This window comes from Notolepis coatsorum, assembly GCF_963971535.1.
Source record: "Notolepis coatsorum genome assembly, chromosome: 1".
NCBI classification, from domain to species: Eukaryota; Metazoa; Chordata; class Actinopteri; order Aulopiformes; family Paralepididae; genus Notolepis; species Notolepis coatsorum.
This window is the reverse complement of record NC_140165.1, coordinates 12,639,315-12,651,814: the sequence shown is the minus strand read 5'-3', so window position 1 is coordinate 12,651,814 and position 12,500 is coordinate 12,639,315. Positions and strand designations below refer to the sequence as shown.

The 12,500-nt window shown below is 50.4% G+C and overlaps 1 protein-coding gene across 1 annotated transcript in view; it reads right to left on the bottom strand.

Annotated features, from left to right (window-relative positions):
• LOC311237471 (bone morphogenetic protein receptor type-2-like) overlaps nucleotides 1-12,500 on the bottom strand; it is a 148,419-nt gene that overhangs the window by 4,859 nt on the left and 131,060 nt on the right. Inside the window, exons 17-18 of the mRNA XM_084325379.1 lie at nucleotides 2,945-3,117; nucleotides 1-463 (exon numbers count right to left, since the gene is read on the bottom strand). The exon at nucleotides 1-463 is cut by the window's left edge and continues 922 nt beyond it. Coding sequence (XP_084181505.1) covers nucleotides 1-463; nucleotides 2,945-3,117 — 636 coding nt within the window. The remainder of the gene's footprint in view (nucleotides 464-2,944; nucleotides 3,118-12,500) is intronic.

Here is a 12,500-nt window from a genome sequence, read left to right as displayed (position 1 = left end):
GCCGGGGCTCAGCGGGTCGGGCGAGCAGAACTGCTTCTGCGAGTGCTCCATCAGGTTCTCGTCGGAGCTCTCCTTCAGGTTCTTGTCCACCTCTTTGGGGTCCAGCTTGGTGGTCTCCAGGTCCTCCTGGGTCAGGTGCAGGCAGACGGGCACCTCGGACTCGGAGAGCACGGCGGCGGTGGTGGCGGAGGCCGAGGGGCTCCCCCTCAGGCCCAGGCTGGTGCTGCTGCCCTCGGGGCTGGGCAGGCGCGCGTTGGCCTGCTGCTGGCGCTCCTGGTTGATGGAGTTCCTGTTCCGCTCCCCGCCGCCCACGCCCCCCACGCCCACACCCACGCCACCGGCCCGGCCGCTCGCGGAGGAGGAGGAGGCGTCGGCTTGCGTGTTCTTGGCCACGCCCTCCTGCTCTTCAATGTAGGAGGAGGGGTGGTCCGGGTAGGGGCCGGACTTTGGTGTCATGCGGTTTCTGGGCGCGGAGACAGAGGAGACAGAGGAGAGGAGAGGAGACAGAGAAGACAGAGAAGAGGAGACAGAGGAGAGGAGACAGAGGAGACAGAGGAGAGGAGAGGAGACAGAGAAGACAGAGAAGAGGAGACAGAAGAGAGGAGACAGAGGACCCAGAGCAGAGGAGACAGAGGAGACAGAGAGCAGGAGACAGAGGAGACAGAGCAGAGGAGACAGAGGACCCAGAGCAGAGGAGACAGAGGAGACAGAGAGCAGGAGACAGAGGAGACAGAGAGCAGGATACAGAGGAGACAGAGGAGACAGAGGAGACAGAGGAGAGGAGACAGAGGAGAGGAGACAGAGGACCCAGAGCAGAGGAGACAGAGGAGACAGAGAGCAGGAGACAGAGGAGACAGAGCAGAGGAGACAGAGGACCCAGAGCAGAGGAGACAGAGGAGACAGAGAGCAGGAGACAGAGGAGACAGAGAGCAGGATACAGAGGAGACAGAGGAGACAGAGGAGACAGAGGAGAGGAGACAGAGGAGAGGAGACAGAGGACCCAGAGCAGAGGAGACAGAGGAGACAGAGAGCAGGAGACAGAGGAGACAGAGAGCAGGAGACAGAGGAGACAGAGGAGACAGAGGAGAGGAGACAGAGGAGACAGAGGAGAGCAGAGGAGACAGAGGAGAGCAGAGGAGATGGAGAGCAGAGGACCCAGAGCAGAGGAGACAGAGGAGACAGAGAGCAGGAGACAGAGGAGACAGAGCAGAGGAGACAGAGGACCCAGAGCAGAGGAGACAGAGGAGACAGAGAGCAGGAGACAGAGGAGACAGAGAGCAGGATACAGAGGAGACAGAGGAGACAGAGGAGACAGAGGAGAGGAGACAGAGGAGAGGAGACAGAGGACCCAGAGCAGAGGAGACAGAGGAGACAGAGAGCAGGAGACAGAGGAGACAGAGAGCAGGAGACAGAGGAGACAGAGGAGACAGAGGAGAGGAGACAGAGGAGAGGAGACAGAGGAGACAGAGGAGAGCAGAGGAGACAGAGGAGAGCAGAGGAGATGGAGAGCAGAGGAGACAGAGAGCAGAGGAGACAGAGGAGACAGAGGAGAGGAGACAGAGAGCAGAGGAGACAGAGGAGACAGAGGAGACAGAGGAAAGCAGAGGAGACAGAGAAGACAGAGAGCAGAGGAGACAGAGACGACAGAGGAGACAGAGGAGACAGAGGAGCAGAGGAGACAGGAGACAGAGACGACAGAGGAGACAGAGGAGACAGAGGAGACAGAGAAGACAGAGGAGCAGAGGAGACAGGAGACAGAGACGACAGAGGAGACAGAGGAGACAGAGGAGACAGAGAAGACAGAGGAGACAGAGGAGACAGAGGAGACAGAGAGCAGAGGAGACAGAGAAGACAGAGGAGAGCAGAGGAGACAGAGAAGACAGAGGAGACAGAGGAGACAGAGGAGAGGAGACAGAGAAGACAGAGGAGAGCAGAGGAGACAGAGGAGACAGAGAGCAGAGGAGACAGATGAGACAGAGGAGACAGATGAGACAGAGGAGAGGAGACAGAGGAGAGGAGACAGAGAGCAGAGGAGACAGAGAGACAGAGAGCAGGATACAGAGGAGACAGAGGAGACAGAGAGCAGAGGAGACAGAGAGACAGAGAGCAGGATACAGAGGAGACAGAGGAAACAGAGGAGACAGAAGACAGAGGAGACAGAGGAGACAGAGGAGACAGAGAAGACAGAGGAGAGCAGAGGAGACAGAGAGCAGAGGAGACAGAGGAGACAGAGGAGAGGAGACAGATGAGACAGAGGAGACAAGAAAAAACTGTTCAGTCAGCTACAAACACATTACTGATGTTCACACACAGTGGCTTAACGATGACACTGCAGGGCGGGCGTGTGTCTGTGTGTTAGGAGCAACACAATATTATATGGACAGAATATCATATTGCAATCATTAAAACAGAAATAAGGCAGTTGCAATATAACTCACAATACAGCTGTAAAGTCTAATTTCCTGTTGACACAACCGTACGTTTAAAGCAACGGTACGTGGTGAGAATATCCCCGACTACTTCCTAACGATAAGCCTCGTATTATCCAAGATGTCTGGACTACAGACAGGTGTGTCCGAACATTTTATATTTTTTTTTGAAAATGTCCATATTGCAAAATCAATATGAATTTAATATATTAGTGTGTGTGTGTACCTACTGTACAGTGTGGTGGACATGGGGTTGTGTGTGTCTGTGTGTGTACCTCTCGTTGTGCAGGGTGGTGGACATGGGGTTGCGGGTGTGTGTGTGTGTGTGTGTGTGTGTGTGTACCTCTCGTTGTGCAGGGTGGTGGACATGGGGTTGAGGGTGTGTGTGTGTGTGTGTGTGTGTGTGTGTACCTCTCGTTGTGCAGGGCGGTGGACATGGGGTTGAGGGTGTGTGTGTGTGTGTGTGTGTGTGTGTGTGTGTGTGTGTGTGTGTGTGTGTGTGTGTGTGTGTGTACCTCTCGTTGTGCAGGGTGGTGGACATGGGGTTGAGGGTGGGGCTGACGGACTTGGAGCGGTCCCAGATCAGCAGCAGCTCGGCCAGCCGCTCCTCGGCACACTGGGCCGTCAGACGGGCCTCTGCGTCCTGGTCCCAGCAGTCCTCCATGGTCTCCTTCAGGGAGCGCACCGCCTGGAGGGACACGGAGACACGTTCAGGACCTCAGGAGACACCCACTGCAGGCTCACAGTGTGAAGACACTAGGCATGTCAAATCATTATTATTATAATCTTTTTGATTTATTTTACATATAGGGAGGTGTAGTGGTGACGTCATGGCCGTTTTCCGTGTTCCACCCTCTGTCCAACGCAATGTATTTCCCCATTGCCCCATTTCTAAATCGCCTCGTTTAAAACAAATAAAGCATTAACATTGGCATGGTGTACCTTTCTGTGCTTATTCATCCACAATCTATAGCTCAACATGAAAATATTCGCAATTAATCATAAAAAAAGAATCGCAACATTTTATTTCAACCAATTTTTTTTAAACAATAATGCTAGTTGTTGTGAAGGATCAGATTAAACCGAATATGTATATTTATTTATATATATATATTTAATTGTATTTGTATATCGTTTGATATCCCCTGTATATTCCTTGTACAATATGCATTGAATATCCCCGTTTCTACTAAACAGCCCATAATAGTTTCATTCTACCATTGGACGAGAACCTGGCGCCAGGTTGCCATACCCCTAGGTCCAAGTTCAATCGTGCCGCCTAACATGTCGAGGCAACCCCCGGTTCCGCGCAGTAATATGTCGGGCGAAATACGAATGGTACTATTTGTTCATAGCGCATATATATATGGCGCCAGTAAAGTAGAACTTTCTTTTAGTCCAGTTCTTTACCCTCCAACAGAGTGACAGACGCAAAAGCCTCCCCACGACGCACGTGCGGTGTAGTAAGACCTACTTGGCCCAGAATAGGCATTGAGATATCGTGTAGATTAATAGTTGAATGGTCATAGTTTGGCACCATACCGTCGAGTTGGACGTATTCTATTAAGCTAATAATAGTCTATTTATGTATGGTGCATCGTTCGGTTAGAGTTCTACAGTTATCAGTACCCCCATCGTTCCTGACGTTATCTGGACGCTTAACCAGGCTGGTCAGACCCCTAGTGGTGATGGCATCCGAGGAGCTCCGGGCCAAGAGCGACTGGACCTGTATATTGGATTACTCTACCCAGACGACGGCGAGCCTTCCACGGCTTGGATTATGCTTTGTGTGCTTTGATTATTCCATGGATAAAGGCCAACACTGCCGAGTGTTGGAATTACCCCCCGGAGAGGACTCCAGGTGAGACGGCGCTCTACACGTGAGGTCGCCTCACGTCTCTCCGTTGTGGACCGGCAGATACCGTTCCACAGAGGGTCCAGCTGTATTCGTCTGCGGCCCGAGGTTCTGTGGGCACCGTGTCCAAGACTTTGGATTCTCCCAAGACACCGTCGGCCAGATGGGATACCGCCAGCGGCTTCTCTAACCCCCCCCTCCTACTGTCTTACAACCAGCGGGACACCCCCCCCCCCCCCCTTAGTGTATCCAGCTATAATCATTTAAGTACCATCGCTATCGTTTCCTAAATATTCCAGGTTGTATACTTACTCCCTGCGCAACCAGAGATTGGACATTCAATGTTGATTTACCTACGAATACTCATTTGCCATAAAAGTGCATATTCCATATTTCAAATCATAAATGTAATTAAGTGATCGTTGTATACACCCTTTGCTGTATTAAACCTTCGATTTGGTACATTTGTGTTGGTTCGTTTCATCAGGTGGGAAAGTGTTCATCATACTTATATCTTGTACTGGGTGGCCAGAAGTTAAAGTACATGAGGTAGTGGTATTAAATATCATATCTAACAATACAGTCAGGGAATTGTACCCCTCAGTTACAATTGGTCCTTCGAGCCGGAGGGTAACTAGTGTAATATTAATATAGTGTTATTAATATCGAAATGGCCTATGATGAACACTCCACGAAACGATCCTCCTAACCTAGAACGCCCGCGGCGCAGACGACAGACACCTCAGTACTTAGAGGCTTACACTGTCAGTCAACTACCTAGCCTTCGACAAACGGTAAACGTGGTAAAAGTAGAAAGTAAAATTATGTCTGACCTTAACGACCAGGTTTCCCCGACCACAGAGGCCCTAGTAGGTCCTAATGTAACTGACCAAGCTCACGGTGGGGACCAGGAGGGAATTGACATGCCTTTACCCCCCGCCACTACTCAAGAAGTAGTCCCCGACCAGCCCCGGGAGGAAGACAACCCTACAGAGAGAGAACTCTGCACGGAAGAAGAGGAGGAGAGCGCCGAGGAACTAGAGCTCCAGGACTCCCCAACGAGTACCCCCAGGAGCGGCTCACGCAGGAGCGGCTCACCTCCACAACCGCCTTCCCCCAGAGAAGCGGCGAGGATGCTACGACAGGCGTTCCTCGTCCGCCTGACAGCCTCTACCGAATGCGATCGACTTCAGGGTGAACGCGACCGTCTCCAAGCACAGGCGCTTAGCGAGCACGAACATTTTACTATTGAAAGAGAACGCCTCCAAGCGCAGCGACGGAGCGAAGAAGAGCGCATACGCCGGGAGAGGAGGCACCGGGAGATGAGACGGAAATTAATATGGTAAGAGACCGGGCCGCAGCAGAGCGCGCCGCCGCCGCAGCAGAGCGCGCCGCCGCCGAAACCCAGCGCGTCGCTGACTATGCCCAAAGAGAAGCAGAGCGCGCCGCCGCCGAATCCCAGCGCGCCGCTGACTATGCCCAAAGAGACGCAGAGCGCGAACTCGCTCTCATCCAGCGCCAAGCCGAGCGCGACAGACTACAGGCAGAGCGCGACAAGCTACAAGCGCAGCTAATGAAGCGGCTGATGATCCCCAGGGCAACACCCTCTCCCTCCACCAGGGGTTCAAGGAACTCGTCGAGACAACAGTCAAGAGCAACGCCTCCTAAACGAGCAAGCGACCCTGAACTTGACCAACAGACAAAGCCTATACCCCCCGCAGACCCCCTTCCCAGACCGGTCCAAGCGAGACCCAGCTACAAGGAAGGAGCGGCATACACTGCGGAGAAGCAAGATAAACCACTACAGGATCTGGAAGATCAGATAGAGGAAGAAGAGGGAGAGGAGGAGAACCAAGCCCGACGACAGCACAGTACTCCACCGGACCAGGAGGTCCAGGACAGCCCAGGCTATAACCCCGCGGCGCTGCGCTACAGACCCCCGACTCTATTCACGGGTGAGCACGATGCACGACCAGCCCCGAGGAATAGCACCTGGACCAGCTGGCTATGGTGCCCTGCCGGTACCAGCCCACAGAGAGACGCAGAGGACCCAGCAGCAGATGAAGAGGTCCAACACAGTGTGAAGAACAGTTTCTACGTGGACAACTGTTTACAAAGCGTCTCGACTCAAGAAGAAGCCGAGGCTCTCCTAATCAAGTTACGTGCCTCCCTGATCAAAGGCGGCTTTGATCTCAGGCAGTGGGCCAGCAGTGACCCGCACGTATTGCGCAGCCTCTCCTCCGCGGACAAGGCTGCCAGCAGCGAGACCTGGATGGCGACAATCCCAGGAGAAGCCCAAGAAATGACACTAGGATTAGTCTGGCGCTTCAAAACAGACTCGCTCCACTATAGACACAAACCCTTGGCTCCAGAGCAAGGAAGGTCGGCGGCGATACCGACCACCAGACGGAGTGTGTACAGAACACTCGCCAGACAATATGACCCGTTGGGATGTATTCTACCTTACACCACCAGGGCAAAGATGATTGTACGAGCACTATGGGACAATGACCAGGGCTGGGACGACCCAATACCCGCACACCTTGCCTCAACATGGAGAGAGTGGGAGACGGAACTCCGCTCACTCCCAGGTGTCAATATACGCCGCAGCTACTTCCCATCCACAGTGAGGCCAGAGACATGCGAGATTGAGCTACACGTCTTCAGCGACGCCTCCGAAGTAGCCTACGGATCGGTTGCCTATTTGCGTGCCCAAGAGATGGGAGGAAAGATACACACTGCTTTCATACTGGCCCGCTCAAGAATAGCCCCACGTAAGCAACAATCTATCCCACGTCTAGAGCTCTGCGCAGCCCTCGCAGGAGCGCATCTAGCCACGTTAATCCAACATGAACTCACCATTCCGGTGCATAGAACAATCTTGTGGTCAGATTCCACGACAGTACTCACATGGATTAAGTCTGATTCATGCAGATACAAAGTCTTCGTGGGAGTCAGAGTCACCGAGATTCAAGAATTAACAGAAGAAGCAAGCTGGCGGTATGTGGACACCAAACACAACCCAGCTGACGTCATCACCCGGGGAATGTCCCTGGATGACCTAACCCGTCGCAACATCTACAGTGACGGACCAGCATTCCTCAAGCTCCCGGAAGGAGATTGGCCTACGCCCACCCCGAGGGAAGCAAGTAACGAGGAGGCTGAGAACAAGAAGCCTATGTTCTGTGGACTGAGCACTGTCGCCTCCACAGACCCCAACATAGATGACTGCACTACCCTAGAGAGTGCGCAACAAAGAACATTCCTGCGGCACCACCCAGAGATTCAGTCCACCACTGACATGTCAGCAGCTGACTACGAAGAAGCAGAACTTCTTCTACTACAGCGAGCCCAGAGAGACTCGTTCCCCGATGAGCTAGACTGTCTACAGGGAGGAAACCCCGTCCCATCAGACAGCAGACTGATTCACCTGGCACCAGAGAGTGACGCACATAATCTCATCAGAGTGGGTGGTCGCCTGCGGAGAGCCCCCGATCTACCAGATGACATTAAGCACCCGATCGTCTTGAACAGCCGACACAAGGTCACAGAGCTGATCATAAAGAAATACGACGAGGATGTACACCACGCAGGAGCAGAGAGAGTCTTCGCGGAGATCAGACGTCGTTATTGGATATTGCAAGGGAGAGAAGCAGTACGGCGCTTCCAGCGAACCTGTCTAGACTGCCGTAAGTGGCGCGCGCAGCCCAGCATACCACGGATGGCTGACTTACCCCCCTGTCGCCTCCGAATCGGCGACAAGCCATTCCACTCCACAGGCATGGACTGCTTTGGCCCGTTGTATATAAAGAGAGGAAGAGGCACCGAGAAGCGGTGGGGTATTGTATTCAAATGCATGACCACCAGAGCGATACATATCGAGCTCCTTCCGACCATGAGCACAAACTCATTCCTTATGGCCTTCCGGAGATTCACATCACGGAAAGGAAAACCGTCTACATTGTTGTCTGATCACGGGACTAACTTCAAAGGCGGAGAAAGAGAGCTGAGAGAGAGCTTCCAAGCTATGGGCCCAGAACTTAAGACCCACCTCGCTCCAGCCCAGATTGACTTCCAGTTTAATCCCCCGAACGCACCCCACTTCGGTGGAACCTGGGAACGAGAAGTACGTTCTATAAAGACAGCCCTGTACGCAGTACTCGGAGCCCAGACTGTGGCAGAGGAAGTCCTAATGACAGTCCTCACGGAGATCGAGGGAGTATTGAACTCAAAGCCCCTCGGTTACGTCTCCAGTGATGTAGCAGATGTCGACCCAGTCACCCCCAACACACTCCTAATGGGGCGGCTGGACCCCGCGCTACCCCAGACAATGTACAGGCCTGAAGAAGCGAACGGCCGAAGAATGTGGAGGTACAGCCAAGTACTAGCTGACAAGTTTTGGAGCAGCTTCCTACTTCACTACCTACCGTCTCTACAGACCCGCCAGAAGTGGGTAAAAGAGAGAGACAATTTGACAGAAGGAACAGTCGTCATGATAATTGACCAGTCACTACCCAGAGCTATGTGGCCGGCTGGCCGCGTAAGCAAAGTGATCACCGGTGCCGATGGCAAGGTCCGAGCAGCTGAAGTACTCGTCCAAGGGCGCACTTACACACGTCCCGTGGCGAGGCTCATAGAACTGCCCCGACTCCCAGATACTATCGATGATGACCATGACCCTATGACTTTGTGAGTTGACTGACCCTTACAGCGGACCTTGAGTGGTAGACAGTGCGGTTAATCTGTCTCTGCTTAGCTAATTAGGTGGGACTAATTAGGGGGCGGCTGTTGTGAAGGATCAGATTAAACCGAATATGTATATTTATTTATATATATATATTTAATTGTATTTGTATATCGTTTGATATCCCCTGTATATTCCTTGTACAATATGCATTGAATATCCCCGTTTCTACTAAACAGCCCATAATAGTTTCATTCTACCATTGGACGAGAACCTGGCGCCAGGTTGCCATACCCCTAGGTCCAAGTTCAATCGTGCCGCCTAACATGTCGAGGCAACCCCCGGTTCCGCGCAGTAATATGTCGGGCGAAATACGAATGGTACTATTTGTTCATAGCGCATATATATATGGCGCCAGTAAAGTAGAACTTTCTTTTAGTCCAGTTCTTTACCCTCCAACAGAGTGACAGACGCAAAAGCCTCCCCACGACGCACGTGCGGTGTAGTAAGGCCTACTTGGCCCAGAATAGGCATTGAGATATCGTGTAGATTAATAGTTGAATGGTCATAGTTTGGCACCATACCGTCGAGTTGGACGTATTCTATTAAGCTAATAATAGTCTATTTATGTATGGTGCATCGTTCGGTTAGAGTTCTACAGTTATCAGTACCCCCATCGTTCCTGACGTTATCTGGACGCTTAACCAGGCTGGTCAGACCCCTAGTGGTGATGGCATCCGAGGAGCTCCGGGCCAAGAGCGACTGGACCTGTATATTGGATTACTCTACCCAGACGACGGCGAGCCTTCCACGGCTTGGATTATGCTTTGTGTGCTTTGATTATTCCATGGATAAAGGCCAACACTGCTGAGTGTTGGAATTACCCCCCGGAGAGGACTCCAGGTGAGACGGCACTCTACACGTGAGGTCGCCTCACGTCTCTCCGTTGTGGACCGGCAGATACCGTTCCACAGAGGGTCCAGCTGTATTCGTCTGCGGCCCGAGGTTCTGTGGGCACCGTGTCCAAGACTTTGGATTCTCCCAAGACACCGTCGGCCAGATGGGATACCGCCAGCGGCTTCTCTAACCCCCCCCTCCTACTGTCTTACAACCAGCGGGACACCCCCCCCCCCCTTAGTGTATCCAGCTATAATCATTTAAGTACCATCGCTATCGTTTCCTAAATATTCCAGGTTGTATACTTACTCCCTGCGCAACCAGAGATTGGACATTCAATGTTGATTTACCTACGAATACTCATTTGCCATAAAAGTGCATATTCCATATTTCAAATCATAAATGTAATTAAGTGATCGTTGTATACACCCTTTGCTGTATTAAACCTTCGATTTGGTACATTTGTGTTGGTTCGTTTCATCAGGTGGGAAAGTGTTCATCATACTTATATCTTGTACTGGGTGGCCAGAAGTTAAAGTACATGAGGTAGTGGTATTAAATATCATATCTAACAATACAGTCAGGGAATTGTACCCCTCAGTTACACTAGTGATAGAATGATAAATCCCTATACAGGTGGAACAACCAGTGACGTCAGACTACACCTCCCTATAACAGACGGGTCCTACCATAAAGTACCACAAAATAGCACAAAGTACCCTAAAAATACCCCAAAGTACCCCAAAGTGCCTGGAAATATACCACAAAGTATACCAAATATACTCTAAAATACCACAAAGTATCACAAAATACCCCAAAGAACCTCAAAGTGCCCCAAGGTATATCTCCAAAATACCCCAAAATACCTAAAACCTAAAATGTTCACATTTCCCGGAAACATTTCTTATTCTGTTAATCATACCAGCGTGGATGCTCATTGCTCATGGATGCTACCGTTGTCTCTTTTCTTCCATCATTACTGGAATTTGTTCAAAAATGTTATACTGTTTGTTCAGTGTTCAATACAGATGTTATTACATTTGGAGATTATATAATATATTTAAAATAAACATTTGTTTTGAAAATAGGTGGTACTTTGGGAATGGGAAATGGACTGCACATATATAGCGCTTTCCTACCTGCAAAAAGAGCTTTATAATTGCCTCTCCTTCACCAACTCACACATGCAGCCAGATGCCATGCAAGGTGCTCGCCTGCTCATTGGGAGCAATTTGGGGTTCAGTGTCTTGCCCAAGGACACTTCGGCATGTGAACAGAAGGAGCTGGGATTCAAACCACTGACCAAACCATTGACCATATGATCATTAGTTGACCTGCTCTACCTCTGAGCCAGTATTTTGTGGTACATTGAGGTATACTTTGGGGAACTCTTTGGGGTTCTTTGGGGTATTTTGTGATACTTTGTTGTATCTTAGGGTATACTTTTCGGGTACGTTGGGGGTATTTCGGGGCACTTTGGGGTATTTTGTGATACTTTATGGTGATTAGTAGGACCCTAACGGACACAATACAATAATAATAATAATAGTAACAAATCAAATAAGATCAAATAAATTATAATAAAATAAATAAAAAAAACAACGACATTCGGATCACAAGACAGGGAGAAAAAAAAATAATATATATAAAAAATGTATAATAATAAAGTGATATTGCTCCCACCCCAGGACCTTTCAGGACCGAACACCCCGATCTCGCGCTGCGCTAGATCATGGAGTTTACCACCTCAGCTGCCGACGCCCACAGTAACATGATTATTGATGTCCTACGATGGGACGATGATAAGATTGTAGGAGTGCAGCAGCGGGTGTCTATTTAATTAATCTACGAACACAATGCTGTAAACTAATATAAAGTGCTGCATTTATATAGCACTTTCATCCAAGGCGCTTCTTTACAACGTGTGCCTCACATTCCCTCACGGACAGCAGAGGCGGCCGTCAACATTTATTGAGTGGAACTGGAGTCGACATGTATTGAGAAATGGACGCATTTAATCTTCGCCTACAGGATCTAAATATGAATGTTGTTGGACTGAATCATTACACCCTTAGTGTACACACACACACACACACACACACACACACACACACACACACACACACGATAACTAAATCATACGAGTGTGCACATCCAAATGTTATTATAACTCCATCATGCACTCACACAAATCTCTAAATTAGATCAACACAACCCAGCTGCAACCAGCACACGCCACCCACCCTGCAGACACTCTATCAACTACACTCATATCATACTGTATATACCGTCACTTCTCATCCACCCTGCAGACACTCTGTACATCAACTACACTCATACTGTATATACCGTCACTTCTCATCCACCCTGCAGACACTATCAACTACACTCATATCATACTGTATATACCGTCACTTCTCATCCACCCTGCAGACACTGTGTATCAACTACACTCATATCATACTGTATATACCGTCACTTCTCACCCACCCTGCAGACACGCTGTATCAACTACACTCATATCATACTGTATATACTGTCACTTCTCATCCACCCTGCAGACACACTGTATCAACTACACTCATACTGTATATATACTGTCACTGTCACTTCTCACCCACCCTGCAGACACTCT